Raw genomic sequence first — 27,730 nt, 5'->3', positions numbered from 1 at the left:
GCTATAACGGGCCCGTTTATCCTAACCTAGCTCTACCGCACGAATGTGTCTGCTCTCTCTCTTCGCTCCCTTATCCTCCCCTTTTGCTTCTCTGGTCAGCGACCCGGGAACTCACGCACATCCTTTCACGCACACATCATACGACAGCCGTCGACTGCTGTCGGTGAGAGGCGCGTCACGGTGGACAGACTGCGTAGTCAGGTTGGACCACAATAAATACTAAACTCCAATAGCAGGATAGCAATATAATAATCAGTTTTAATACGCCATCTATTGATCAAACCAATGAAGCTGTGGAGCTTTCATTTTTTTTCTATGGATATTCAATTTTCCAGTCGTTTAAGCTTAATCTGTGGCGCTTGGGATGGCACCACCAGCTTGTTGCTATTTTTAGAATGCATGAGTCGTTTGCCGTCTGCAAAACGAAGTCTTTCTATATTCCGGTTAGGTTGAGAGCTTGAGTCGTTCAGAAGCCGTTTAGTGGTCGTTTAGAGGATGTGTGGCACTTGGGCGTTACTTTTATCATAACATGAAAAAGCATAATGAATAAATAAAATAGAAGAGAAAATGTGATCGGTATTACTTGCTTAATGTATTGAAAGATAGAACGCATTGTTTTCCTACATATACCGTTAATTATATACGTCAAAACGTATGGAATACCCGGGTATGCCGGTTGCCAACTTACGTGTGTAAATTTGGTTGCCAACTCTACGGTTAAAATGTTGGTGCTCCTACCGAAAACCGCCAAAAGAATCTGGCCACACCGGTTCGGACATTGGGCAATCCTTGAACTCGCTACTGTAAGCACTGCGCTACACACGTCATCTGTCAACAAGCTGTCTTGTGTTGTTTTTCTGTTGTTTGATAAAAAAATGCCTCCATTTTTAGCACGGTGATTAATTTATTTTGTTTTTCCTTTGCCGTCGCGTGCATGACGAAATCTCAGCTCAACATTAACGACGCAACCCCCAACCCCACGACCGGCACCACAATTAATCACCACGTGTTTTTGTTGTTGTAGCTGTTGTATCGCATCGACACTGAGTTAAAGCAGCCGGGTCTGCTCTGCCTCGCGAAGGAGCCGTATTGTGCAAACGTGGGGATTGCCAGGCAGCGCGTAAAGACAACCACTCAAGAATAGCGTAACAAAAAAGCCAACTCTTCAGGATGACGGTACCGTAACCAACCGTAGCTGTTGGCTTAATTTCCATACTTCCTATTGATTGAACCTTCCCAGTTCCATGTGTGTGCCGCCTGCTTACGTGTTTTAGAAGCATCATTTTGTCTGTATCATTTGCCTGCCTTTGCAACCGTGTCCCTCGCTGTGTATGTGTGCGTGTGTGTGTCCATACCCACCAACCATCACCCAACCCCACCCCGTAGTGTAGAGAGAGAGTGTGTGTGTGTGTGCTCATCTTCCGATATAGCTAAAAACTTTCACTTCTTCTCGCAATCTCTTTTTAAACATTTCCAACCTGTTTGCTGTGTTTCACACCATTTCATGCTAAACCGCAGCAACAGCAAGGCCAGGTATGGACCGGGTGGGCGAACGGGGGGTAGGGGAAAGTGCCTAACTCACTGTGTAAAGTGTGTTTCACTCATCGCAGTGTCCCGATCCGTTTTTTGCCGGAGTGCCGCACCCGCTTTCTCAGCCATTAAATAGCCTTTTTTTTTTGTTCTTCCTTCCCAATTTTCCCCCCATTTCCCAAAGGCGATGTTTGCAAGAATCACCTTCTACCCGTCACTGTTCTACAACGTGATGATGGAGAAGATCACCGCCCGCCACTGGTACGATCGGATCGACGAGAACGTGATCCTCGGTGCGCTACCGTTCCGGTCGGTGGCGCAGGAGATGGTGCAGAAGGAAAACATTAAGGCGGTGGTGTCGATGAACGAGGACTACGAGCTGTGGGCGTTCTCGAACAACAAGGCCCGGTGGGCCAAGCTGGGCGTCGAGTTCCTGCAGCTCGAAACGACCGACATCTTCGAGTCGCCGTGCCAGGAGAAGCTGTGGAAGGGGGTGAACTTTATGAACCGGTTCCTGCCGGCCAGCGACCGGATGGCTCTGCTGCCCGCCGCCCCCGGGGAGCTGGCCGAACCGGGCACGATCTACGTGCACTGCAAGGCGGGCCGGACGCGCAGTGCCACGCTCGTCGGCTGCTACCTTATTATGGTGAGTATAAAGGGCGGTGTTTGTTTTTGCCAATTTTGCTCGGAAAATGTTCTTCAAATTTAAAGAAAATTTATAAAAATCTATTAAATATTGCTTGAAAACTTTTTTTGCAAAAAAATATTTGCCAAATTGAAGCCATTTGCTCGCAAAATAACAAACAAACTAGTGAGCAAACTTGTTAATTTGGCCAGGTTACAGAGCTGCGCAAATAAATAGTTTTGCAAACCACGCAGCCTAATAGTTTGTTTTGCTAGACGGTCCATGCGGATCGCGTAAATTCAGTTTTTAGAATATATTGTATCTCTAAAGACTCTTGAATCACTGGAGATATATACATGTTAAAGGATTTATGAATCTTATAGAATCATATATCTTTCGAGATTCATGAAGACTTGGAGAATCTTTTAATTTGTAGAGATTCATGAATCTTTGAAGAGTCGATTCGAGATTCTAATCACTCATAACTGATGATTCATATGAATTAATCTCAACAAAAGATTCATTAAACTCAACACTACTCGAGACCCAATTAATATCAGGTACGATGGCCCCTTAAGATACTTAAAATTGAAACCAAAGTATACAGATACTGACACCAATACATAAAATATTCTGGTTCAAGAACTGCACGAGACCTAATGCCAGCCCTGGATCTGATGCTGAATCTATATCTGACCTGGAATTGATCATGAAACCATACCGGTTCAGGAACCCATACCGGTCCTGGATCCTATGATGAACCCATACTTGCCCTGGCAAATTCCAATAAAAATCCAATTTCAGTTTACAAACCAGTAAATGAGCAGCGTAAGAATAGTGTTTTGGTGTAGGAATTCAACGTAGGAAATTAGAAAAAAAACTGTAAAACTTGTATAGTGATTTCTATGTTATATAATATTATTACCTCATCCTTGTACGCATCTTATTGCCCACTAACGCATTAACGGTTCGTTTCTTTTTCCCGCAATTTCCAGAAAAATGGCTGGAGCCCGGAGCAGGCGGTGGAACATATGCGCCAGTGCCGGCCGCACATACTGCTCCGCAGCAAGCAGTGGGAAGCGTTGCGGTTATTCCACCAGACGAAGTGTCCCCCGCCAAAGACACCAACGTAGAGCTCCAGCGCACAGCCACACGCGGACGGACTCCCAACAAAGCATCCCCCCGGGTGGCCGGTGGAACAAATGCAACGAACTCGAGTAGGGGGAGGATGGAAAGCAGCAACGCCTTTTGCGCCACGGTGAGGAGGCTGGTTGGCACGACCAATCTGCGCCGTGCGTCCATTATACTATTGTAGCATGATATATATATATATATATTTATAACTCATCACAAGCTAAGAAAAGGCTGGCAAACGTGAACGTTGGCCTGGATAGATTGCGCGGTTTTGTTTGTGTTTGTGTAAAGCCAATTTATTCTGATCGCGCAGTTTGTTAGTTCAATTTGCTCAGGGTGGCGCGTAGCGCGCGGTAAAGGAAAAAGGATATAATGTACAATAAATTTGGTTTGTGTTTTGTATTTAATTTACTGATCTCTCGCTTCTGCTGTCGCGTTCAACTAGTTTCTAAAGGTAATAATCGTTAAATTGTTCTTCCCACCACCTGGCCGCTTCATTCCTTCGCCTTGGTCGACCAGATCTTGCGCACGAAGCCCGCGATGCCGATGTCGTTGTAGTTGAAGTAGAACAGCCCGCCGAGCGTGGCGGCGGACACGAGCAGCAGCAAACCGTGGGCCAGCTTCGGGACGGTGGTGCCGAACAGGATCGGGCGCACGTAATCGGTGACGATCGCTTCCAGGCCCCTGCGCAGAATAAACAAAACAAACAAAAAAGCCCGCGCAGTTAGCGATATGACCCTCACCCGTACCCCGTAGTCGAAGCTTACCAGTGCTGGTGCATCACGACGCTGACCGCGATCAGGGTGTCGCCGACCTGGGACGGGAACATCAGCCCGACCGGGATGACGCCGAGCAGCGCGACCGACAGGGCACGCTCGGCATTCCACAGCGTAACGTGGCTGCCGCCGCTGGAACACCGCACGGGCGAGACGGCAAAGTGGCGCACGGTGGTGCTGGCGAGCGGCTGGGCCTTGCGGGCAGCGGGAGCCACCAGGCTGCCGGTGAACATTGCCACCCTAGGCAGGGCCGCCGACTGGCCCGAGACGAGCGTGCGGGCGAACGCCATCGCTGAAATTAACCAGGAACCATTAGTAACCCGTCGAGCATGGGCACTAATTATGTAATAACTACGAGGCGGGGGGAACGGGGCAAACTGTGTTGCAATAGCTGGTTCGCCCTTTCGCAAATGGCCGCAGCTTACCTGGCTTCGACAGTGTGCCGCGCAGGATACAGTTGGCCATCGCTTTTTATTCTTGGGGAGGCACAAATGCTCGGCAGGGATTCGCTTACGACCGAAACTTTCGTCGTCACACCACAAACACGCACGCGACGAAGTGTTGAAGCAAAACAAATCGGCGCTCGGAAAGAGGTTGATATTTTCGTTTCGCTGCTCCAGCCCAAAGCTTTCACAACTGACGTTAGCAGTGACGTTTGACGTTTGTGAGTGATGTTTGCCTTTGGCCGGTGCAAGGTGTATGTAGAACGTGCGACATATTCCTACACCTCGTTCCCATGGCAAAAGCTCCAAATGTTTTGGTCACATTGCCTTTCTGTGAATGTGCTACTACAACGTGATAAAGCGAAAGGCCACGGGAGTGACAAAATGCTGACAAATTTTTCAAAATGTGAGCTTTTGTCACTTTTTTGAGCTTTTGTCAAAATTTTGTGACCTGGAGCAGCCACGAAAAAAAGTTGACAAAAGTTGACAAAATCTGACGTTCGTGAAAAAGCGTAAACAAACAGCTATTTGGCGCAGTTGTGACCCATTGTTATGATAATAATGCTAAAATGCATGATTCTATTTGATTTATGTACCTAGATAGTGCTTCTTAAACAAAATATCGATGATATTCAGATGTTGGAGCTTTTTGTCGCTCTTGTGTATGTTTTTGGTGCGGCCACGAGAAAAGCTCTTTTTTGCAGTTGACAAGAAATTTTGACAAAGTTGAAAAATTTTTCAACATTTTTTCAGCTCCGTGGCCACGCGCTAATAAATTTCACATCGCGTAGATAAAAGTAGCTCAATTCCCTCCTCTCTCCTCTTTTTTGTACGTAAACATAAACAAAAATAATTAAAATGAGTTAGGTCTAGGTAGGATGGCGTATTACAACTCATCATTATATTGCTATCCTTTTCTTGCAATGTGTTTCGACAAGTTTCTTCTTATTATGACCTATATAGCCTTCTAACTTTCTGAGCAAAAATCTATATAAATGGTCGTGTGGTTAGATACGTTTGTTTTAGTCCCCGTGCATCCGACCCAAAAGTATTTTAACAATCGTATCGCCGTTCTAGTTCTAGCGATGCATAACTTCAATGCGAAACCATACAACAGTACAGAGGAAATGAGAAAGCTCTCCTCCAAGCGATGAAGCTCAACTGGTTGGGGTATCCCACCAACAGAGAGCGCCACCAGCTTTTTTTTTGCTATTTTTAGAATGCATGAGTCGTTTGCCGTCTGCTAAACGAAGTCTTTCTATATTCCGTTTAGGTAAAGAACTTGAGTCGTTTAGAAGCCGTTTAGTGGTCGTTTAGTGGATTTGTGACACTTGGGAAGTTCCTTTATGAACCATACACATCAGGCTAAACAGCCTCAAGGTTCTAAAGAGTACCATGTGCCTGTTAAAAAGCTCCATTGTTCCGCAAAGTAGCGTCTATCTCTTAATCAGCCACAAAGTACGACATCGGAACGATTTTTCGTTAAACAGCCCTAAATCGATCAGGTATAAAGTACGAGCTGGCTATTTGGGGTGTGACCGTCCAAATAGACATAGAGCGACAACGTCGCGCGCGACGAAAAATAGCTCAAAATTTCACTCGGTGTAGATCAAAGTAGCTCATTTGACTCAGTCAACCAACTTGTTTTTTATTTGAAAACACACAAAAATAGATTAAAATGTGTTAAAATCTATTTTTTTGCGTTTGGCATTAATCTGGATTGTAGAACAAAGTAGATAATTCGATTATTTCGGATGAAGCAAAAATGTCGCGCGAGACGAGTAGCTCTCTTTGCAAAATTGAGCACTTTTTACGCGCGCGCCGTCGTCGCGCGCGACGTTGTCGATGTATGTCTATTTGGACGGTGACATCCGCACAGTTCAGTACTGCGAATCAAGGTGTTTTAAAATGACAAGGTGAAGTTGTTCAGAGCAAAATGACATTTCTCAACTTGACATAGCTGTTCCGGGTTACGGTATAAAAATCGGGGAGGACTGGTGCGGGGTAGTGAAATTTGTATGCAGCAAGTGACAGATGCCCAGCAAAAGCGATAAAAATCAACCTTCTAAATACATTACCATCCAAATAGACAGAGAGCGACAACGTAGCGCACGACGAAAAATAGCTCAAAATTTCACTCGGTGTAGATCAAAGTAGCTCATTTGACTCAGTCAACCAACTTGTTTTTTATTTGAAAACACACAAAAATAGGTTAAAATGTGTTCAAATCTATTTTTTGCGTTTGGCATTAACCTGGCTTGTAAAAAAAACTAGATAATTCGATTATATAGGATGAAGCAAAATTGTCGCGCGCGACGAGTAGCTCTGTTTGCAAAATTAAGCTACTTTTTGTCGCGCGCGAAGTCGTCTCGCGCGACGTTGTCGCTGTATGTCTATTTGGACGGTTATCCTCACTGCGAATAGGCGCTATAATCCACCTTGCTCGTCTGTGCACCTACACAGACCTTGATCCAGACCCAACGGTTTGTTTGAACCGGCGCTGACAGTTGCGCTGTCAGTCGGACCGCAGCTGAACCAACCGGGCGCGATACGCCGTCCACCTACAGGGCCCAAAAGAAAAGCAGCCCAAAGCTGGCCCCGTGCGGAAAAGCAAATCATTTTCGTAACCTTTTTTCGCCCAGAACCGAACAGTTATCCAGCACCAGCAGGGAATTAGAAGCAGCGCCGTTGCGAGCCGCTCAACAGCATCACCATGCTGTACCTCGAGGATTACTTGGAAAGTGAGTACCCTGTTGTTGGGTGTTGTGTATCCGCTGCATTGTGTGCGGACTGAAAGGCCGCAAAGGAGCTGCCCATCCACCATGGCTTCATTTGTCCAATGCATTTTCTCGCATGTGCTTCCGTCTGTTTGTTTCCCCTTGCTTCGCAGTGATCGAGCATCTGCCCCAGGAGCTGCGGGACCGCTTTACCGAGATGCGCGAGATGGATCTGGCGGTGCAGAGTACGTTTCCGGCCTTCCGGCAGTTGTTTGCCTTCAAGACGACTGTGTTCTGTGTACTGATTTTTTCCGGTTCCCCATTTCCTCCCAACCAGACAATACCGATGCGCTGGACAAGCGCGTTCGGGCCCTGTTCCAGCAGTGCCGGCGGGCCGAAATCTCGTCCCCGATGGCGGACGTCGAGTTCGACTCGATACGCACCAACTACTACCGCGTGCTGGACGACTCGGACGAGAAGATCCAGCTGGCCGGACAGATGTACGATCTGGTCGAGCGGTACCTGCGCCGGCTCGACACCGAGCTGGACAAGTTCAAGTGCGAGCTGGAGGCGGACCATAACGGCATCACGGAGATACTGGAGAAGCGCTCGCTCGAGCTGGACAGCATGACGAGCAATGGGGGCGCGAACCAGAAGGAGAACCGTTTTTACGACACGCAGAACGCCCACCCGGCCGGCCACTCCGGCCGGTCGGACGGTGGCAGCGGCCGGTACAAGGTGAAGGCCGAGAAGCGGCGCGACAGCGTGGCCCCGGGCATGTCGATGGGGGCGGCCGCAGCGTCCGTGGAGAAGCGCTCCGCAGCCGGCACGTCCAAGCCGCTCAACAATAGCGCCCTGCGCCCAAACACCCCGGCCGTGCTGGCGGCCGGTGGGCTGGGCGTGCCGGGAGCGGTAGCAGCCGGAGCAGCAGCAGGAGGAGCGGCGGGACCGATGGTGGTCGGCGGCGTGCCGGGAGCAATCGGAGCGATCGCAACGGGCGGTGTGGTGGGCGCGGCTGGGGCCGGTGCGCTCGCCACCGTGCCCTGCCCGCAGCCCGTCCCGGTGCTCGGTGGTGCAGCCGGTCCGGGTGCGGGTGGGGTGGCGGCGGCCACCTACAATCTGCAGACGTGCGGCGCCGGCAATGCGATCGTGGCCGCCGCCAGCCAGGCCATCGCGCAAACGCAGCAGATGCAGCAGGGGCGCCGCACGGCCAGCCTGAAGGCGTCGTACGAAGCGATCGGTGGGGTCGGGTCGCACGAGCTGCTGCTCAACAGCGAGCTGGCCGGCGCCACCCACAATGCGCTGCAGGCAGTCGAGCGGGAGTCGACCGCGTTCTCGAACCAGCGGCGGCAGAAGAAGAAGAGCGTCAATGCCCTCGGCTGCGGCAATCTGCGCACCAACCCGACCATGCTGGTGAACGCGTCGAACGTCACGTCCATGCTGTCGTCGAGCTCGCCGAACGTGCAGACGCTTTCCAGCTCGCCGTCGCTGTCCTCCGTCTCGGTGCACGTCCATACTTCGCCGCTCCAGCAGCAGCAGCAGCAGCAGCAGAATCAGCAACAGTCGCCACAGTTTGCCGCTCAGCAACAGCAGCAGCCGCAGCAGCAACACCAGTCGACGGTGCAGTCCCAGCAGCTGCTAATACACGCGAACACGCCCGTCAGCCTACAGCACGGTCAGCTGCAGCCGGTAATGCAGCAGCTTACCCTGCCGTCGATTCCCGGCATGAAGCAGCTCCTGCCCGGACAGCAGCAGCAGCTCCTCAATCAGCAGAAACCGGTGCAGCTCGTATCGGCCCAGCATCGGATGCCGCGACAGCTGCAACCCCAGCAGCTACAGCAATCGCTGCAAGCCCAACATCTCCAGCAGCAGCAGCATCAGCTGCAGCGGCCGCAGCTACTCCAGCAGCAAGCGCAACAGCTGCACACCGTTCCTCACCAGCAGCTGCTGCAGGCACAGTCCCAGCAGAAGCAGCAGCTGCAGCAGCAGCTAAAATCCGTGCAGCAGCACGCCACGTTCCAGCAGGCGCAACAGCAGCAGCAGGTCCAGTCGCAACTGGTCCAGCAGCAGCAGCAGCAGGTCGTGCAGCACATGCAGCAGCTGCCGGTGCAGCAGCAGTTGCTCGACCACAAAGACATCCAGCTGCAATCGTCCCAGCAATTGCTGCAGCAGCAGCAGCAGCAGCAGCCACAGCAAGTGTTCCAGCAACAACGGCAGCTGCTCCTACAGCAGCAGCAGCAGCAGCTGCAACAGCAGCCACAGCTGCAGGCTGCCCAGCAGCAGCTGCTGCAGCTGCAGAACAAGCAGCACGGTGCCGCCGGCCAACAGGCGGTACAAGTCCTGCCCCAATCGCTGCACCAGCAGCAACCGTTCATGACGAGCGTGGCGCAGACGAGCAGCAGCAACGCGACCGTTGTCAATGTGTCCTCCTTCATGGATACGCTCATGACGAACAGTGTCAGCACCGGCGCGACTGCTGGCACCAGCGGAACGAGCAGCAGCAGCACCACCACCACCGCCGCCGCCGCCGCTGCTGAACCGACGGCCTCCGTCGACCAGGCGCCAGAAGGAGAGTGGTTCGATCCGAACGAGCCGCGTTACTGTCTCTGCAATCAGGTCTCGTACGGCGATATGGTCGCGTGCGACAATGAAGACGTAAGTGTTCTTCCTTCTGTCACCGTCCCTGCGACCAAACCATTCAGTAATCTGCATTTTTTTTTTGTTGTATTTCCCTCTCGTTTCCCGCAGTGTCCCTTCGAGTGGTTCCATTATCCGTGCGTCAACATAAGCTCCTCACCAAAAGGCAAGTGGTACTGTCCGCAGTGCAGCAGCTCGATGAAACGACGAGCTTCGAGAAAAAATTAATCAGCCAATGGAGTGTTTTTTTTTATCGCTTTTTTATTTAGATTTTTTTCCTTCCTCGCATGGAACGCAGCCACACATTTGGCAAACATTCTAGGGAGAGGGCATTAGTATGGGGGATATGATTCTTTTTTTTATTTTATTTTATACATGGGATTTCCTTTGTTGCGCTAGTCGAGCTTGCAGTGAACGGAGGCGAAAGTGAACAGCTCGTAGTAAACAGCGGAAAACTTATTACGGTCCCCTCTCAAACGAATTAGAAAAAGAAAATCCCCGTTCCCCATGAACAGCTGGGCCTCCCGTTTCCCGTTTTTTGACAGGGTTGTTGAGATTCATCCGCGACCCCGCCAGAGCGATGTATTAATGTTCCGCAAACTTTTTTTGTTTCATTTTGTTTTTGAGTATTGTAGAGTTTGCAATGCATTTAGGGGTTCAATAAAGAGGAAGGGGGAAAAGCAGGAACATTTACAAGCAGTCCCCGAGATACACGGTTAATGGGGACCGAAAACGGCAGCAAAATACCGCGTATCTCGAATTTCCGCGTAAGTCGAATCTCGTGATTTCCAGCCAAAATATCACTAATTTTCGTGCAATATTGCTAGTAGGGGATGATTTTAACCACCAAAATAATTATTTAATATGTTTCTACTGAATTGAACAGTTTAAAACCTTTTGAAATGGTATTTCACATTCGATCAATACGGAAATTATTTGGTATTTCACAATTGATGTGTCAAATCAGTACAATTTGCTCAAAGAACTGTAAAATTTGAAAAACCGCGTATCTCCGAATCCTCGTATAAGAGGTACCGTGTATCTCGGGGACCGCCTGTATTTTAGCCCGCAATATTCTTTGCCCATATGTCGGTACCGTGTCGACCCTATTCTCTATTTAAAATTTTTATTTATTTTTTTTTAAATATTAGCCAAAACATATAATTATTTTTCTTTCCCCACAAAGGCCCTTCAAACCATTAGTGTTGCGGAAGCTTTATGTGCGTTGTCGCTAGGTAGCTCTCTCCTATGCATTGAAGAACGTTCCGAAGAAAGAAGAAGAGTTGAAACAAAACGATGAGTATCGAATTGCCATTTGAAAACTTGTTTGTGAATTGAGTTTGTGAAATTTGTGAATGAAGAATTGTAACACGTTGGTGAAGCATTGTGGCAGCCCTTGTTTGCTGAAATAGAGAAGGCTTTTTCAATTGTTATTTAAATTGTATTAAAGCACTGTTTTGCTTCGAAAAAAAACGCTCCTAGGTGTGCTGTGTGCGCTGCTGGGGTAATCCGTATGCCAATCAATGGCCACAGAATTCATCAATCAAATTATAATCGTAAATGTGTATGTGTGTGTGTTGAGCCTGCACTGTGCGAGCAGTTGCCTAAATCCTTAGCCAATTCTACTAGCTCAACGTCAATATCCAATCCAATCACTTGAGGAGCTGGTCTGACCGGTAGCCGCCTACTGGCAGTAGCACTGCGATGCAATGTCAAGGCGAATCAAATGCATTTAAGGTTCACGGCGTGGTAGATGTGCCGTCTGTGGAACGGCTGCGAAGGTAATCGTTCGGTGTAGTAATTGGCATTTTAGTAATAAGTTATCTACGCATCTACGCAAACAAACAAATAGAAATTAAATATGGTACGCGACCCGGTCTGTGCCAAAAACGACAAAACAATTGCGTTACCTCCCCGGGGGGAACTACATGATCAGGGTGGCCACATAAACGGGCCGATGGTCGGGAATCTGCCGGGAATTTTATGTATCCGAGGGAGAAGCGGAGAATTCATCACGACTCCTTTTAAGATCACGGTGTGTACCGCTGTAACCTGACAACCCCTGTCGTATCCGTTTCTCTTCTAACATTTGTTTTAACATGATGATCCAAGACATGCCAATATATTGGGTGTCGTGAGGTGCATCTTCAGCGTCGTGCGAGTAGCAGCATGATGCATGGGGGGCTGCTGTTTTCACCGGTATTTCGTTCTTTGCAGATTTCAATGCTTTCTCCAGTGGCTGGTCTGTCCATGACTTCCGATTACCGTTATTTAAGGTTACGTCGTGACTTCTGTTAATCATCAATCGATAGCAGATGCAACATTTCCTTAACATTTCGAAGTCCCTTCTTCCCTCATGACAGGGTCCGTCTTTCCCACTTTGGTGTCAGGATTAGTGTTGGGTAAATCTGATTCAAATTCATGAATTCGAATGAATTTCGGTTTGAAATATTGATGAATCCCAAAAGATGTCATGAATGTCGAAATATTCGTGAATCATAAGATTCATATATCTCAAAAGATTTGCGAATCTCTAGGGATTCATAAATTTCCAAAGATTCATAGAGCTTGAGCTTCTTATTATTCTTCTTCGTAGCGTAACAACCGACGTGGTAATGAAACCCACGACGGGCATGTTATCACTGTAATATATGAGATCGAGCAAATTCTTTTTTTTAAATCATACATCTCTAAAGAGCCATGAATCCCTGGAGATAAATGAATCTTAATGGATACATGAATCATGTAAGTTTCATGAATCTTAGGAGATTCCTTGGAGATTCAAGAATCTTCAGAGATTTATGAATTTATAGAGAATCATGATTCTGGAGAAATTCACGAATCTTTAGAGATTCAAGAATTTTTAGAGATTCGTGAATCTTTGGAGATTCGATTCGAGATTCGAATCACTCATCCCTGAAAATTCGTATGAATGAATCACAACGAAAGATTCATTAAACCCAAAATTAGCCAGGATACTTAAACCACCGGAAAATTTGTGTTTTTCCTTTGATTACCGTTGTTTTTTCACCAGTTGTTTGTTTAATAATGACGACGACTCATTCACAGAGGAATCCTGCAGAAAATATAAACATTGCAAGCTGTAAAGCTTAAGACCCGTTGTAATCTAATCAGATCCACAACTAGCACACGAAATGCAGTGAAACGAAAAAAAAACGGGAATTTCATCTAGTGGCCACCCTGTACATGAAAAGAGGGAAATTGGGATGCTCCTGTGGTAGGCTTTGGGAACAAATTTCCAGCGTTCTAAATTGGTTTCTTCCCATCACCCAGAACTCACTACAAAATATTTTTGGGAACAAAAGATTCGGAAAGGCTCTATAAACACCAAATGATGTGGCATTGTGTCGTTTTGTTTATTGAATTAACTTAGGAATTTGTTGACAGCTACGACTAACGTTTGTAATGGGCGCAGGCGGTTTTCCCCTGCCATTCTCATTCTCTACCCCTGTAACGGTGGATACTACCCACACACACAACCGACGCTTTCTAGCGATCGCGTTCGGCTCTAACAACTGTTACTACTTTGCGCTAAACAAACCAAACGTTAAGGAGTGGTATGGGAGCAAAAGGTAGAGGTGTGCAGTATGCTAGAGAGCGCAACAATAAGAAAAAGCAACTGCAATGAAATGAATAACTAAATGTATTGTGAATATTAGAACTATTCTTATTCTAACAATTATACAAATAATTTAAAAACAAAGCGAATGAAGTGTGAACGAATAAAACCTTTGCACACATACATAAATAAATATATAAATAATACCATAAAGTCATTGTATCGCAAATCGCGCTGTATAATCTGTGTTGTGGCACACTATAATGAAATAAAGGCAAACAAATGTATACATACAGAAATGGGTATTCTCTACTATATGTTCTTCTGCTTCTTCACTACTAACTAAAAAAAATACACGTCTAAGTTTACAAAACCGTCCTATAACGCGCCGAAACTGAGATTCTTCTTCGTTTTTCGATTCCGACAATAAACACATCTAACCGAATTACTATCTGATAGTAAGTAGTTATTTTTTTAATAATTGCATGTTTGTCACCTTTTATGTTTTGTTGTGTTTTTTTCTTCTGTTTTTTCATGTAATATTTTCAAACATTAATACATTAAACTACATTAAAATTGTACGCCCTCATCTGTGTGTGTGTGTTTTTCTGTTATTTTTTTTGTTTTTATTAAAACACACAGACGACAGTCACACATCAGGCAGAATCTCACACCGGTGGCGCGCCCCACCCTCCCCAGAATCCGTCGCGTAATCCAGTTGCGTCCACCGGTACAGCCCAGCACGTGGATGGGGGAGGTGAGTGCCCGTTGGTGCACCGACTTTGACTAGAAGGGAATAAAGTTTTGACGATTGTACAAACAGCCCCACACAGTGGCTGCCATCCTAACCGCCCACATCCGCCTTTCCCTCCATCTGGGTGGAATGTGTCCGAAAGGGATGGGGGACAGGCTGACTGGCGGGCTTTAAAAACGCTTAAAATTACATCTCCCTCCTGCATCTTCCTCCTCCTTCCACTCGGTGGAAGGGGCGGTGGTGGTGGTAGGGTTGTAATTTTGTAATTTTTTTTTATTTGCTTAACGCTTCTACCAACATAAGAAGTCGTTGCTCGCGCTCGGTATGGCGTCGTTCTAAATATGCGACCTACAAAAAAGAGCACACTCACACACACACACACACACATACACGATTATTCGCACAGGGAGTGAGGCGGGACGGATAGTTCCAGCGCAGGACGAGTGCAGCAGAAGGGGGAGAGAGAGAGAGAGAGAGAGGGGTGGAATAAAAACAAGAATTAGCATATTTTAATGTAAACTCTCTTTTCGCTCCTTCTGTTCGTGCTGTCGCAGGGCTGTCGTTTCGTTTCTGCCCCACCCCACATTTGGCCGGGACGGGTAAACGAAAGACCAAACACGAGCCAAGGTAAAAACGGGAGATAGAAACAACCAAACAAAAAACGGTGGGAAAACAATGCAACACAAAACGTTAGCAAATAACGCGGTAATAAAAAAAATCAAAATGTCAAACCAAATATGGGTGCAGCAAACCGAAAGCACGTGGCGATAATGATTGGCCGTAGACGAAGCTGCTACTCTTCTTGTATCCCCTGCGAATTTAGCTCTTGCAAACGGCTAGTAATGATTAAAAATTATATGTTGCTTTGTTGTTATCAGTGCTGCAAAATGTCACTGTCAATGTCATAAAGCAAACTGACTGAAACAAAATCCCTGTCAGCGTCACGTACTCAAATGCGATGATCAGAGGAGATAATCAAAACGATTCGTGTGACCAATACATGCTTCGTGACATTTTTGCGGCCATCGCTCAGTCACTATGTCATGACTTTTTTTTACTGTGATTAGTTTTGCAAAATGTTACTGACATAGTCATGACAAATTCTGGCTGAAACAAAATCATGTCTGTGTCACGAACTCTACTGTGATGATCAGCGATGAGACTCAACGGTGATTATCACCTAACAGAAAATGTCGTGATAACGTGAGTGACCAAGAGTTGGATGTTAAATAAAATTTTACCAAGCATGTTTGAGTCTCACCTCTGATCATCTCACTTGTGTACGTGAGCTGATTTGAGCTTCGTTTCAGTCATGACTGTTGGTGACCGAAGCAGTTGCATTTGGCTTTTCACAGTCAGAAAAAGTCATGATTATGCTTGTGTCGGCATTAAGCTCAGCTTGTGAGTCAGAGTTGCGCGTTTGACTCATGATATTTTGCAGCACTGGTTGTTGTCAAACACCTACTGGGAGATAAACTTCCTCTGCCCGACTGCGTGGCTGTGCGGTGAGTTAGCGACTTGAATAAATAACTGTTCGCCAATTCTTCGTAAATGCGGAACAGTTAGAGAAATTGATAAATATAATTCAGGTTAAACAAAAGTCAATCAACTCAGCACAGCCGCAGTTAACTCAACAACTGAGTTTGTTTTTCATTACGAATATTAGTACTTTAAACTAAACTATGCGCACTGATGGATGGTTAAACTATCACGGCTTGTGTGGGACATTTGCAAATTGGACGTGTCCGTCGCTTAAACTTTCTAACAATTTCTTTGGGTACGGTTGTGGAATTTGGCAGGAACATTTCATGTATTCGCTCTCTCCCTCTCTGTGGCATGTGTCTATCTGCTCCCTACAATATCATCTTCGTTAATTTTCGTATTTTGTCTGTTTTTTTTGTCTCGGTACAAGACACACCAATTCTCTTATTGTCTGTGCCCGTCGTCGCCTAGCAACAGTTTCGATTTCGTGCAGTGTAACTCATTTGCAAGCAGATGCACCAGCGCTGCTGCAGATCTGCCGGGCGTGTTGGTACTGCCGGCCGAGTGCCAACCGTACCGTGCGGTCGCTAGCCTCCCGACCCGCGGCGCAACAGCCCGCTTTAGTGGGCGCATTCGCTGTGGATCGCAGCACAAGGGAATGCGAATGGAATGGAAAAAAGTTGAGCAAACACAGGTGAAGAAAATTGGAAAACAAAACATAAACAAGGGACAAAACACGAGATTTAAAGACAAGAAAACAGAAAAATAGAGAGAGAGAGAGAGAGAGAGAAAAGAGAGAAAGAGAGAGAGAGAGAGAGAAAGAAGAAAGAAAAAGAGATAAAGAAGGATTTAATACAGATCAGTAATTGTTTTACCCAGCCTGCGCATTGAAGCGAAAGCGCACACACGTGGCACGAGGATTTTTTTGTTGTGTTGGGTGTGGTTTTAAGCAAAGCGATCAAGAGAGAAGTAAGAAGAAAGAAAAGGACACGTGCAAAATACCGTTAAATTTAAGCCGTGAAAAAGTCGTTTGCAAAATTAAGCAGAAACAAACAAAAATGTCGACTAAGCTGACCGGATCGACCGGCCTCAGGCGAACGAACGGGCTTTGCGATGGAGTGACATGGAGAGGGGGCGGGGTGTGGTATTTTTGCTTGGACGGTGCTGAAACGGACGGATCTATACCCTCGACCCCATCATCAGCATCATTTTGTCCCCCCCGCCCGGAACCACGCCGCTATACCTTTGCCTTCAGTCCGTAGTAATCGGTGCCGTGGTTCGGCCGGTGCTTGCTGTCCTTCCGCTGCAGCAGCAGCTCCTCCTCGCTTTCCGCCAGCCGCTGCTGCAGAAAGCGTATCGATTCGTGGCAGGACGCCAGCTCCTTCTCGTGTGCGGCCTGTAGCGTTTTCAGCTGAAAAAGAAGAACCAAGGGCAGAAGGAGCGTGTCAAAAAAACGTTCAAACATCGGCACGCGTAAGTCCCCGCATAACTTACGTCCTGTAGCCGCTTCTCCTGCAGCGCCTTGTAGTCCAGCTCGAGCAGCTTCACCTTGGACTGCGCATCGCGGAGCGCACCGGGCTCGGGACCGGCACCGCACTCGCCACCGCTCTCCGGCTTGCTGCGCACCTTCACCGGTGACCGGCCACTGCTGTCGGCGCCCCGGCCACCGCCACCGCCGCCATTGCCCGCCCCGACCGGCCCGGGTTCCTTCTTTTTCTGCAGCTTCTTGATCGTCTTCTTGCACTCCTCGACCTCGCGCGTCAGCCGCTGGACCGCCTTCTCCTTGATGGCCAGATCGACCCGCATGCCGCGTATGGTGGCGAGCAGATGGGCGTCCTCCTTGCCCTGGGCCTGGGCCCGCTTGGCGGACGGTTGGCGCACCGCCGGTACCACCACCGTTGCCGCTGCCGCTGGGGCCGCCTCTCCCGTCACATCCGTCTGCACTAAAATAGAGCGTACTTTAGCATTGGCAGCCTCGCGCTTGCGGCCTCTCGGCTCCTCCTCCTCCTCCTCTCCCTCCACTGTTGCGTCTGTTTGCGTAAAGCTAGCGGTGCTGCCGTTGACGGTGCCGGCATGGCTGCCGATGCTGGCCAGCTCCTCCATCTGGCGGATGATCTTCTCGTTCAGCTTCGAGTTGATCTCCTGCAGGCTGAGCACCTGCATCTCGAGATCGGCTATGTGCGTTTCGTACTTTGCCTGCACCGAGTTAAAGCGGGCCTGCACGTCGGCCAGTATACCTTGCGCCTTCGCGTCCTGCTTCCGCGCGTCCGCCTCGAGCTGGGCGATCCGCTGCTCCAGCAGCCGGCAGGTGGTCGAGTTCGAGCCGTCCGGTTCCGGCTTGCCCGTCGGCGATTTGCTGGCCACTGTGGATAAAGAGACAGAGAAAGAGAAAAATGCACCCGGTTAGCCGTTTGTTTAGCTCCCCGCTGCAACGATCGAGCAGTCGCACCGATTAAGGCGGATATGGAGTCGGGATTTTTGCGCATCAGTATCCGCTCCATCTCGCGGCACTGGCGCTGCAGGTCCTGTATCGTTTTCGTGTCCTTCTCGCCACCGTCCTGCAGCTTTTTGCGCTCTCGGCGCGATTCGTCCAGCTCGGACTGCAGTATTTTCTGCAGCTCGATGGCGGAATCCCGATCACAGCGGGCGGATTGCAGCTCGGACCTGCAAAAACCGAAAAACAAAAACAAAAGACCAATACACCTGGGTACAACTTTGCGCCGGGTTTCGCTGCTGCCACGTACCGCAACACGTCGGCACACTTGGTCAGGTGCTGGATGTCGAACTGCAGCTTTTCGCTTTCCTCCTGCAGCGTGCCGTAGTTTTCGCGAAGCGTCCGGTGCACCTGGGACAGCGTGTCGTACTGGAGCTTCAGGCTGTGGTACCGCTCCTCCGTATCCTTCAGGCGCTCCTGCAGCTCGGTAATTTGCCCCTCGAGCAGTCGCTCCTTGGCCCAGCTGGCGCACCGATCGTCCGGCTCGTCGTCCGGCGACGGTTGCGTCGAGCGGTCGCACGTGAGCCGGCCACGGTACGGCACCACCGGCGACGACTCCGTCGCCGTCTGTTTCGAGTGGTGCGTCGGTTCGATGCGCTCGAGCCTAGCCTTCGCTTTGATTGCTGTCGGTTGATCGATGTGTCGCCGCTGTGTGGGCGTGGTAGGAGTTGATGGTTGTTGTGCTGGTGGTGGAGGTGTTGGTGGTGGTGGTGGGTTCTCCGGCGGGGACCGTATCCGATTATTGGATGCTTTGGTCGACTCCGCTGGTTGCTGTCTACGCTCCCCAGTGCCATTGCAATGGACCGGCCCGGTTAATTCTAGCACCTGGAAAAGAAAACAAGTGTGAGCGAATAAGCATGTTTACGCTTCTGTTATGCTATTTCTGGATAACAAGGTGAATTTACGGCAAAACTGCACGACGAGGCTACAATATTTAGATAAACGATCAATGCGATAAGGACGATTCTTGCGTCAGTTAAGACGATCCTTCATTGCTTGCGTTCAACTTCAAGGCTGCCTACGACACCATGGACCGGAATGAACCCTATGAAGTTGATCCGGTTACAGACCACCATGAACGGGGTGCAGTGCAAGGTGAGAGTGTCAAACTCAGAATCATTCGAATCTTACAGAGGTCTGAGGCACTAGTGACGAACTCTCCTATCTGTTCTTCAACATCGCCCTGGAAGGTGTCATACGAAGCGCTGAGCTAGACAACGACATCCGTAGCACGATCAGATGACCTCGACATCAACGGCAAGACAACAGCGAAGCTGTGCGAGGCGTACAGCAAGAATTGGATTGAGAATCAATGCGACGAAGACGAAATACCTGCTTGCCGGAGACTCAGACCATCTGGGAAACAGTGTATTAATTAACGGCGACAATCTCGAGGCGATAGAAGAGCTATCTGCTCTCTTGGGATGATCATTACTTCAAACAATGACATCAGCAGCGAAATCCAGAGACAGGGGAATAGTGTATACTATGGGCTTCGCCGACTGCTGAGATCCAGAAGACTTCGAACCTGCACGAAATGTGAGGTATATCGCACAATTGATTCACCCGGTGGTCCTCTATGGAAACGAGTCTTGGACCATTCGTGCGAAGGATGCAATGGAGTTTGGAGGAGAAGGATGAACGACGAGCTTGCTGAGCTGTACGGCGCATCAAGCATTCACACGGTGGCAAAGACTGGCAGGATGCGATAACTGGGGCATGTCATGAGGATGCTGGACTCATGCCCCACGAAGAGAGGTGTTCGACAGCGATCTCTAGTTCAACATGAGGCACATGAGGGTGTATCAAGTTCCGTCGAAGATCGAATGTCTACATGGATGGGAGGCTGCAGCCAGGGATCGAGAATCTTGGATAATGATCGTTGACTGGGCCATGTCACGTCAAAGTGCTCTATTGTGAGCAGGACAACAAGAGAGAGACAGAGAAAGAGCATCCCTTCAGTGCCTCCTAAGAGCATCACCGTCTGCCGACATCCAGAACACATCGAATGGTCCAGAATGAGTGGTCTGCGAATTAATCGTGGCTCTTCATAATAATGATTGCGTGTACTTCCCCCATAAAGCGTGATTGTGCATTCGAAAGGGGTTAACGGACTGGCGTCAGAACTAGTTGTGCTGTAGAAGAATCAGATTCAGTGGCAGCAAGGGATACTCTTGAAAAGATTGAAAGATGAGGTGGTATCGTTTCTGAAGGAGAGATGAACGGATTTTCAGGGTTTTGTTACTAGAAAAATAACAATTCTGTTCGTTGCTTCTTCTCATTCCTTGGCAAAACACAACCCGTAAGGATGACCTATCGCCTTTCTTAGGACACCAACCAATCGGTGTCGTATGGCTTGTGACGGTAACCCGGACAAACAGGACAGCCGTAAGAACTGATTCTATGGTGTAGATCCACCGACCATTCATTTTTGGAAAAGGTAAATATTGTTCCATAATATCACATCAACTCTTGAAGATAATATGTTTTGAATTTGATTTTTTGTTCGGGCTTTCGTCACTGCTAACGCATATACTTACATATTTTTCAAATCTCCATAACACCCACAAATTCCAACCAATTCCATTTCAAACCATCCGCTTAACGATCGCTTAACGATAGGAGAGATCGATTCACCTTTGCCCGAAGAGGAGAGGGTGGATAAAGCGTGATTGGAATTCATAAGTACATATACATCCATGCTCCACGTCCCTCCTCCCTACATTTCAAAGCGTCTTGCCGTATTTGCGTTCTTGCGCCGTCGGGTTTTGCGGCGGCACGATCGTCCGGTTTGGCCTAGATTCCGGCGAAGAACAGGGCGACGCCACGAGAACGAAAACCCGAAAGCCAACGGGACTCTCGCGCGTCTCGCACTGTCTACACTGTCGCCCGCGGGAATGCATGGGGATGTAAAGGAAAGCCCAAAAGAAAGACGCACACACGCACACCAGTACCAGCATGACTCGTCTTTTAGCTGTTGCGCCCGCTGCTCGGTGCGGGCACTTGGCGCGGGATTGCTTTTTTTTTGCTGCTGTTGTGCTCGTTATTGCTTATTTAGCCTCTCCCCCATTTAAAACTCGTTCGTCCCTGCCCTGAACCCTCCTCTGCTCCCGGCGGGTGGGGACGGGAACCTTATAAGGCGAGAACGCGGTCACCGGCTGCAGACAGTTTGAGGTCGAAGCCTTCCAGGGTGAGACGACAACCGAGAACGTCGCGTCTCGGACAGGTACTCGGGGTTTTGATCCGGACTAAACCAACACTGTGAGTGAGTGTGTGCGTATCGATTTTTGTTTTCTTGCGTTCCTGGGGTAGTGTTATCGTGAACATTTTGCGAAGTTGCCAGCATGAACCCCATTCCGGTCAGCCGCACGGTGGCTGCGTTCGTAGTTTCGTTAGTGCTGTTGCAATGTGGCAGCACGCACAAGCTTCCCGCAGAGACTGCCAGCGCCAACGCAGCGCCTGATGCGCCCGAGCAGCCCTCAGTGCGAGCCAGCGACGCACCAGCACAACCGGTGAAGTACGATGGCGCTCAGCTGTGGCGCATCGCGTACGACGATCAACCGAAGAAGAATGCCGTCGCCGAGCTGCAGGATCGTTTCGGTTAGTGGCTCTCCGCTCCGTGGCACCTCAAGACAATCAACTCCAGCGATGTGTTTAACAATGTTTGCCCTCTTCTATCCCAAATCGTACGCCCGCCACCCAGATGCATCAATGTGGAACTACAATGCCACCTCGGTGGACATTTTCGTGCGGGGCCAGCAGCTCAAGAAGGCGGAGTGCTTTCTCCGGGCGGCCAACATCCCGTACGAGGTGGTTATCGAGGACATGCAGCGTGCCATCGACACGGAAAACCCATCGCTAGAGGAGACGGAACTGTGGGAAAACCGTAACGGTAGGTTGACCAATCTTGTCCCCCACCCCCTCGCTTTCCAGCGAGAATTGTTTGTTGTTGTGGGTTTTTACTTTCTGTTTCTATGGTAATTCAAGATGTGCGTTTGGAACTCAGTTCAGCTGAAGACGCTAGAGTATTGATTTTGAAAGCAAATGGGGGAACTCTGTAGTAGTGATGGATCAAGTTGGCAAAGATCCGAAGTTGACTCTGATCCGACTCCGGGAGTTAGGTCCGGTGAGCATTATCCGGAGTCGTACGGAGTCTTTCGGAGTCGTCCAGAGTCATCCGAAGTCGTTTGGAATCGTCCGGAGTCGTCTAGAGTCGGGCGGAGTCGTTGGAAGTTGGAGTCATCTGAAGTCGTCCGGAATCATCTGAAGTCGTCCGGAGTCATCCGAAGTCGTCCAGAGTCGTCCAGACTATCCGAAGTCTTCCGGAGTCAATCGAAGTCATCCGGAGTCGTTCGGAATCGTTCGAAGTCGTCCGGAGTCGTTCGGAGTCGTCGGACGATATGAAATGCCTAATCTTAAGCACATTGCATCGGACGGCTCCTGTTGACTCCGACCAACTCCGATTCCGGTCGACTACGATCGACTCTGGTCAGCTCAGGACGACTCTAGAAGACTCAGATCGACTCCGGACGACTCTGAATGACTCCGTCCAACTCCGATTCCCGTCGACTAAAATCGACTCTGGACGACTCTGGACGACTCCGGACGACTCTGGACGACTCCGAACGACTCTGACCGACTCCACACGACTCTGAACGACTCCACACGACTCCGGTCAACTCCGGACGATGCCAACCCAAATAACTACAACTCCGACTCGTGGCACAACTAGTGGTTGGTTTGCCGCGGAATAACAAGCTTCACAGCGAGTCTTTTGAGTCGTTACGTAGCCTGTTCTAACGTCTTTTTACACTTCGCCACCATAATCCACAGGGCACCGTATGACGTGGACGGCCTACCACCGCCTGGCGGACATCTACGACTGGATGGACTACCTGGCCCAAACCTACCCGGACCTGTGCAGCACGAAAGCGATCGGCAAGAGTGTGCAGGGCCGAGAACTGAAGGTCCTGCGCATCTCGAACGGCAACCCGTCCAACCGGGCGATCTGGATGGACGGTGGCATTCACGCTCGCGAATGGATCAGCCCGGCCACGGTCACGTACATCGCGAACGAGCTGGTCGAGGACTGGGACAACCAGCCCGACCATCTGCGCAACGTCGACTGGTACGTGCTGCCGGTGCACAATCCGGACGGGTACGAGCACTCGCACCAGTACGATCGGCTGTGGCGCAAAAACCGGGGCGGCCTGCAGTACGGGCCGTGCGCGGGCGTCGACCTGAACCGCAACTACGGCTACAAGTGGGGCGGCCAGGGCACGTCCAAGCAGCCCTGCTCGGAGATCTTCGCCGGCTCCGGCCCGTTCTCCGAGCCGGAGTCGAAAGCGGTCAGCGAGTTTATGCAGTCGTCGGCGGCCGACTGGAAGGGCTTCCTCACCTTCCACAGCTACGGCCAGTACATCCTGTACCCGTGGGGGTACGATCGGGTCGTGCCGCCGGACCACGCCGATCTGAAGCGGGTCGGCGACGCAGCCGCGGAGGTAAGCGGTGTTTGGACCGCGAGTCCTCTTTCTTTTGTCACTAGCTGAAACGGTTTTGACCTTCCTTTTTCCGGGGGTTTTGTTTTGTTTTTCAGCAAATGTTGCAAGCAAGCGGTGGCTCGCGGTACACGGTCGGACCGTCCGGCAGCACGCTGTATCCGGCGGCCGGCGGGTCGGACGATTGGGCCCGCGGTGCCCTCAACATCAAGTACGCGTACACGGTCGAGTTGCGCGACACCGGCCGGTATGGGTTTGTCCTGCCCGCCAACCAGATCAAGCCGACCGGCGACGAAGCCGTCGCGTTCGTTGACATCATTGCGCAGGAGGTAGCCAAATTGTAACGCCCGGTGGGCCACCCCAACACACTCCCACCCAGACACACAGACACACAGATATACTTAAGAAAAAGGCTGAAACAATAAATCTAATAGACAAGTGAAATAACACTGGCTCACCTTCGCACAAGCTGGACTTGCGATCCGCTGGGGCCGATGGAACGGCGACCCGCTCTCATCCCACTTCGTCGTCATTGGTGGCGGTGGCGCTGGTGGCGGCGGGAGCAGCAGTTCGCCCCACCCGACCGGTGACTGGTCGCCGGCAGCGACCGGCAGCTCCGACCCACCGTCCTGCAGCATCAACCGTTCCGCTTCCGCCAGTATGTCCTCGACGCACCGATTGTCCGCCTCGGTAGCGACGCCAAGCAGCTGGTGCAGCTCGCCGTACAGTTCCGGCCGCAGCGTGGCCACCTCCTGCCCGATCGGTTTGTCCTCGTTCAGCCAGCAGAGCAGCTCGTGCTCGAGAAACTCGTCCAGCGAGGATTCTTCGCTGTCGCCGCCCGGTGCTGCTGATTGCGTCGCGGGCTCGTGCTTCGTTCGCGCCTTACTTCCGGACCACCGTCCGCCGAGCCCGTTCAGCTGCGCGGACATGTTTTCGCAGCGGTGCGGGTACGGTGCTGGCTAGGCGGCGACGGTACTATGGGGTGGCAGGCGGGGCGGGGCGTTGCCAAGCGGCTGCCCAGTTTCTCACATAACAAACACGCCGCGTGCGTCGAACGACAGCTGCACACCGTTGGTTGTTTTCGCTCCCCACCCTTGTTTTGCTTGCTCGAAAGGTGTTGTGGATGCACACCACCTTTGCTCTTTTGTTTTGTGTTTGTATTGTGTCAAGCGTCAACTAATAAGGGAGTGGGAAGGAGGAGGCGGAGTGCAACGGGGCAGGGTGGTGGTGATGGGCGTCAAGACGACAGCGAATTTCGGTGACACAACAATACCTTTCCTGCACATTCGCACCCAACAGGCAAATATCAAGCTTGTCGCGACCTTGAATGCTCCGTTCGAGCAGTTCGTGGTGCTCGTGCTCGAACGGATCCTCGGCACTAGTGATGGGTAATCCGGAGCGGAGTTGTGTATTCATTCCAAGTCCGGATCACCATCAGAATCGACTCCGCAATTACGGTCGAGTCCAGTCGAAAGCGGATCTGGATTTTCACAAGACAAATCCCGCCCCCAGTTTAATATATTTCTTTTTTCTCGTGCGGGTCTCATCGGACTCAGTCGGACTTGCCGGAAGAGTTCAAGCGAGTCCGAACGAGTTCTGATCATTAATCCCTGCAGAAAACTATACATTTACCCATCACTATTCAAGCGCCATAGATTAAGCTTACCTAGCACCAATCGAGCACGACATCGAACATAAAAAATCTATGGGATTTGACATGTTCGATTTGATAACCATCCTCGATTTGATGCACGTAATATGTGGCTTATTTCTCTGATTCAAGGAATCCGATTGACTTGAAGTATGGAACCCTTCCCGCAAATTTCTGTTAAATGCCTTCTAATCGCCTTGTCACCTAATCGATTCGCAGTGCATTAAGCAGTAATTAAATGCCTTTGAAATATTTACGTGAAAAAAATCCTTTAGAATTTGAAATTTAAATTTGCAACTGCCAAAAGAAAACCTTACCGCATTAATACACGATGCGCAATTTCAGATCGTTTTATCAAAACATATGTCATTTCGCGTAGCCAACCCTGAACTATAAACGCAATTTTCATGCAATTTCAGATTGCGCCAAGATTGCGTATAAATTTTCAAGATTATATGTCCGAGATATATATTTTTTTGACCGATAAATATATCAAACCGATCCGTTTGGCAGATAAATATATGCGCAATCTGAGATTGCGCATCGTCTATTGCAACGGTTACAAGCGTCTTCAACGCTGCACTGTTGTAGTGTTCCCAGATATGAGCGTGAGATTCGATTTACATGTCAAACATGTTCTTAAATACCAACCCGTTGAAAGATGTTAATACATTATGCTTATTTCAATAGCTCTAATAAAATGAGAAATGAGATACATATTTCTCCCATCTTGCTAATAAAGGGTGAACATAGTGAAATTATAATGTTTTTTTCAATGTACAATTATAATTTTGCTTCTCAATAAATTTTGTTCATCCTAATTCTATCAAGAAACTATTAATTTAAATAGAAATAAACACAAAAAAAACAAAAAAAAGATCATAAATAATCAGGATTTGAACTCACACTTCCTCGTTTCGAAACCAAAAGTGTTGTCACTTCTCTATTTGGCAGTTACATTAGTGAGGGTGTGCTCCATCGCATGCGATTTTATCGCACATGCTGTCAAACGATTTATCGTATCATATTGCGATTATTTGGATAATTTTAATAATATAAGGCTGGAAATAGACGAACCGAGATCGAAAATCGCGTATGACTTGAGCTGTCAATTCTGTTATAAAATCTGACACATAGGCGAGATCAATCGCGGTTCGTGTATGGAACCATCCGAGGTCTGGTGACGATTGAATGTGCCAAGAAGAAATAATGTTTATCAATTTTCGAATCAAATTGGTTATTTCACATAGTTTATGCAAAATAAAATACGAAACTCTTTTCCCTAAACGTTTTTTCAAACGAATTCACCAGAAAAAGTGAAAACAATCGGTTCGCGCTACCGCGAAAATCTCAGGAAAACCGAAGTTGGGTATCTCTGGGAAACAGCAGGCGCGATCGAAGGCGCGGAAGATTTGACAGCCCAACTGTTCTACAACTGTTATAAACAAGGCGCGAATTTCGCGGTACCGCGACGATCTCGGTTCGTCTATTTCCAGCCTAACGATTAAGAAAAATTCAGATGAGATTGTTCCTACAAAACACCACACATTTAGTTTGACAGATAAAATCGAATGCGGCGTCCGACGAAATCATTTTTTTTTTATTCCGTCGTACGACGAAATCGCACGTCCGACGTTATCTGTCAAATCTCATATAAAATTTTGACAGGCCTTCCGATAAAATCAAGGTGCATACTGGGGGCTCCGGTATTAAAATCGGGGAGGGCTGGAGGGGGGTATAGAAAATTGTATGCGATTTGACATAACAATACTCAATGATGGCGCCCGGGAAACGCGCTAACAATTCACCTCCCTAATAAAGACACCTTGGATAAAATCGCATCCGATGGAGCACAGACACGGGCCTAACACCGGTATATAAACAAGCTAAGATGGCGGCATTTTACAATTGATGTGTCAAATCAAATCAATTTAGAAAACCGTGTATGTCCGAATCCGCGAATAAGAGGTACCGTGTATCTCGGGGACTACCGGTAAAGCGAAATCGCGTACATCGCGAATGGCGTATATGGGGGAGTACCCGTATACAGGTTGTCCATGATAAACGCTATTAATTTCTGCGTAAATGAAATCCCGTGGTTTGTTAGCAAAAACATCACTAATTAGTTACGCAAAGTCTCACAAATAATGGTCCATAGTTTTTGAAGCTTCGAAAAAAAAGTTTTCCATATCTGCACAGGCACACAGGTCTAGGGAGGTAGAATTTTCCCATAGTGGTGTTCACGCAAAGCGCTGCGGAACCGTGCATCTCCACGCTGCAGCCGGAGCGAACCAGAGCGAGACGGCTGGCAGCACCACCTATCCCTTTCCTGCGCGCTCTAGAGCGAATGCCGCACCGGATGGAACTATCGTTCCAGCGGCGTACGGCGGAGCAGAACGCTCTCCATTC

General features: G+C 49.1%; 5 protein-coding genes across 8 annotated transcripts; 3 read left to right on the top strand and 2 right to left on the bottom strand.

The window, feature by feature from the left end:
• Positions 1-788: 788 nt before the first annotated feature.
• LOC120905462 (phosphatidylglycerophosphatase and protein-tyrosine phosphatase 1) lies at positions 789-3,696 on the top strand. Of its 2 annotated transcripts, XM_040316248.1 has the most exons (5): positions 789-895; positions 1,025-1,176; positions 1,519-1,533; positions 1,715-2,176; positions 3,151-3,696. In XM_040316248.1, exons 2-5 carry the CDS (start codon positions 1,171-1,173, stop codon positions 3,286-3,288), a joined length of 621 nt encoding a protein of 206 aa, XP_040172182.1. In that variant the 5' UTR covers positions 789-895; positions 1,025-1,170; the 3' UTR covers positions 3,289-3,696. The 2 variants fall into 2 exon arrangements, with proteins under 2 accessions (XP_040172182.1, XP_040172183.1); XM_040316249.1 differs by lacking the exons at positions 789-895; positions 1,519-1,533 and having other exon boundaries at positions 902-1,176.
• On the bottom strand, positions 3,665-4,719 carry LOC120905463 (succinate dehydrogenase [ubiquinone] cytochrome b small subunit, mitochondrial). Its single transcript, XM_040316250.1, has 3 exons — positions 4,491-4,719; positions 4,057-4,357; positions 3,665-3,973 (listed from the first exon to the last, which is right to left on the bottom strand). Exons 1-3 carry the CDS (start codon positions 4,528-4,530, stop codon positions 3,784-3,786), a joined length of 531 nt encoding a protein of 176 aa, XP_040172184.1. The 5' UTR covers positions 4,531-4,719; the 3' UTR covers positions 3,665-3,783.
• A 2,290-nt stretch (positions 4,720-7,009) lies between these two features.
• LOC120905630 (polyhomeotic-proximal chromatin protein-like) lies at positions 7,010-11,295 on the top strand. 2 transcript variants are annotated; one of them, XM_040316601.1, is made up of 5 exons: positions 7,010-7,249; positions 7,399-7,470; positions 7,563-9,880; positions 9,974-10,028; positions 11,049-11,295. In XM_040316601.1, the coding sequence occupies exons 1-5, from the start codon at positions 7,222-7,224 to the stop codon at positions 11,063-11,065; spliced, it is 2,490 nt and encodes an 829-aa protein (XP_040172535.1). In that variant the 5' UTR covers positions 7,010-7,221; the 3' UTR covers positions 11,066-11,295. The 2 variants fall into 2 exon arrangements, with proteins under 2 accessions (XP_040172535.1, XP_040172533.1); XM_040316599.1 differs by lacking the exon at positions 11,049-11,295 and having other exon boundaries at positions 7,012-7,249; positions 9,974-10,549.
• A 1,925-nt stretch (positions 11,296-13,220) lies between these two features.
• Positions 13,221-25,156, bottom strand: LOC120905631 (centrosomal protein of 162 kDa). 2 transcript variants are annotated; one of them, XM_040316602.1, is made up of 6 exons: positions 24,129-25,156; positions 18,423-18,997; positions 18,128-18,342; positions 17,173-18,041; positions 16,922-17,089; positions 13,221-16,314 (listed from the first exon to the last, which is right to left on the bottom strand). In XM_040316602.1, exons 1-6 carry the CDS (start codon positions 24,597-24,599, stop codon positions 16,123-16,125), a joined length of 2,490 nt encoding a protein of 829 aa, XP_040172536.1. In that variant the 5' UTR covers positions 24,600-25,156; the 3' UTR covers positions 13,221-16,122. The 2 variants fall into 2 exon arrangements, with proteins under 2 accessions (XP_040172536.1, XP_040172537.1); XM_040316603.1 differs by having other exon boundaries at positions 13,221-14,544; positions 24,129-25,151.
• LOC120905632 (carboxypeptidase B-like) lies at positions 21,139-24,117 on the top strand. The gene is made up of 4 exons (XM_040316604.1): positions 21,139-21,772; positions 21,876-22,064; positions 23,006-23,673; positions 23,769-24,117. The coding sequence occupies exons 1-4, from the start codon at positions 21,517-21,519 to the stop codon at positions 24,012-24,014; spliced, it is 1,359 nt and encodes a 452-aa protein (XP_040172538.1). The 5' UTR covers positions 21,139-21,516; the 3' UTR covers positions 24,015-24,117.
• Positions 25,157-27,730: the final 2,574 nt, after the last annotated feature.

Source organism: Anopheles arabiensis, chromosome X (genome assembly GCF_016920715.1).
Source record: "Anopheles arabiensis isolate DONGOLA chromosome X, AaraD3, whole genome shotgun sequence".
Taxonomy (NCBI): domain Eukaryota; kingdom Metazoa; phylum Arthropoda; class Insecta; order Diptera; family Culicidae; genus Anopheles; species Anopheles arabiensis.
This window is presented reverse-complemented; position numbering and strand designations above follow the sequence as displayed.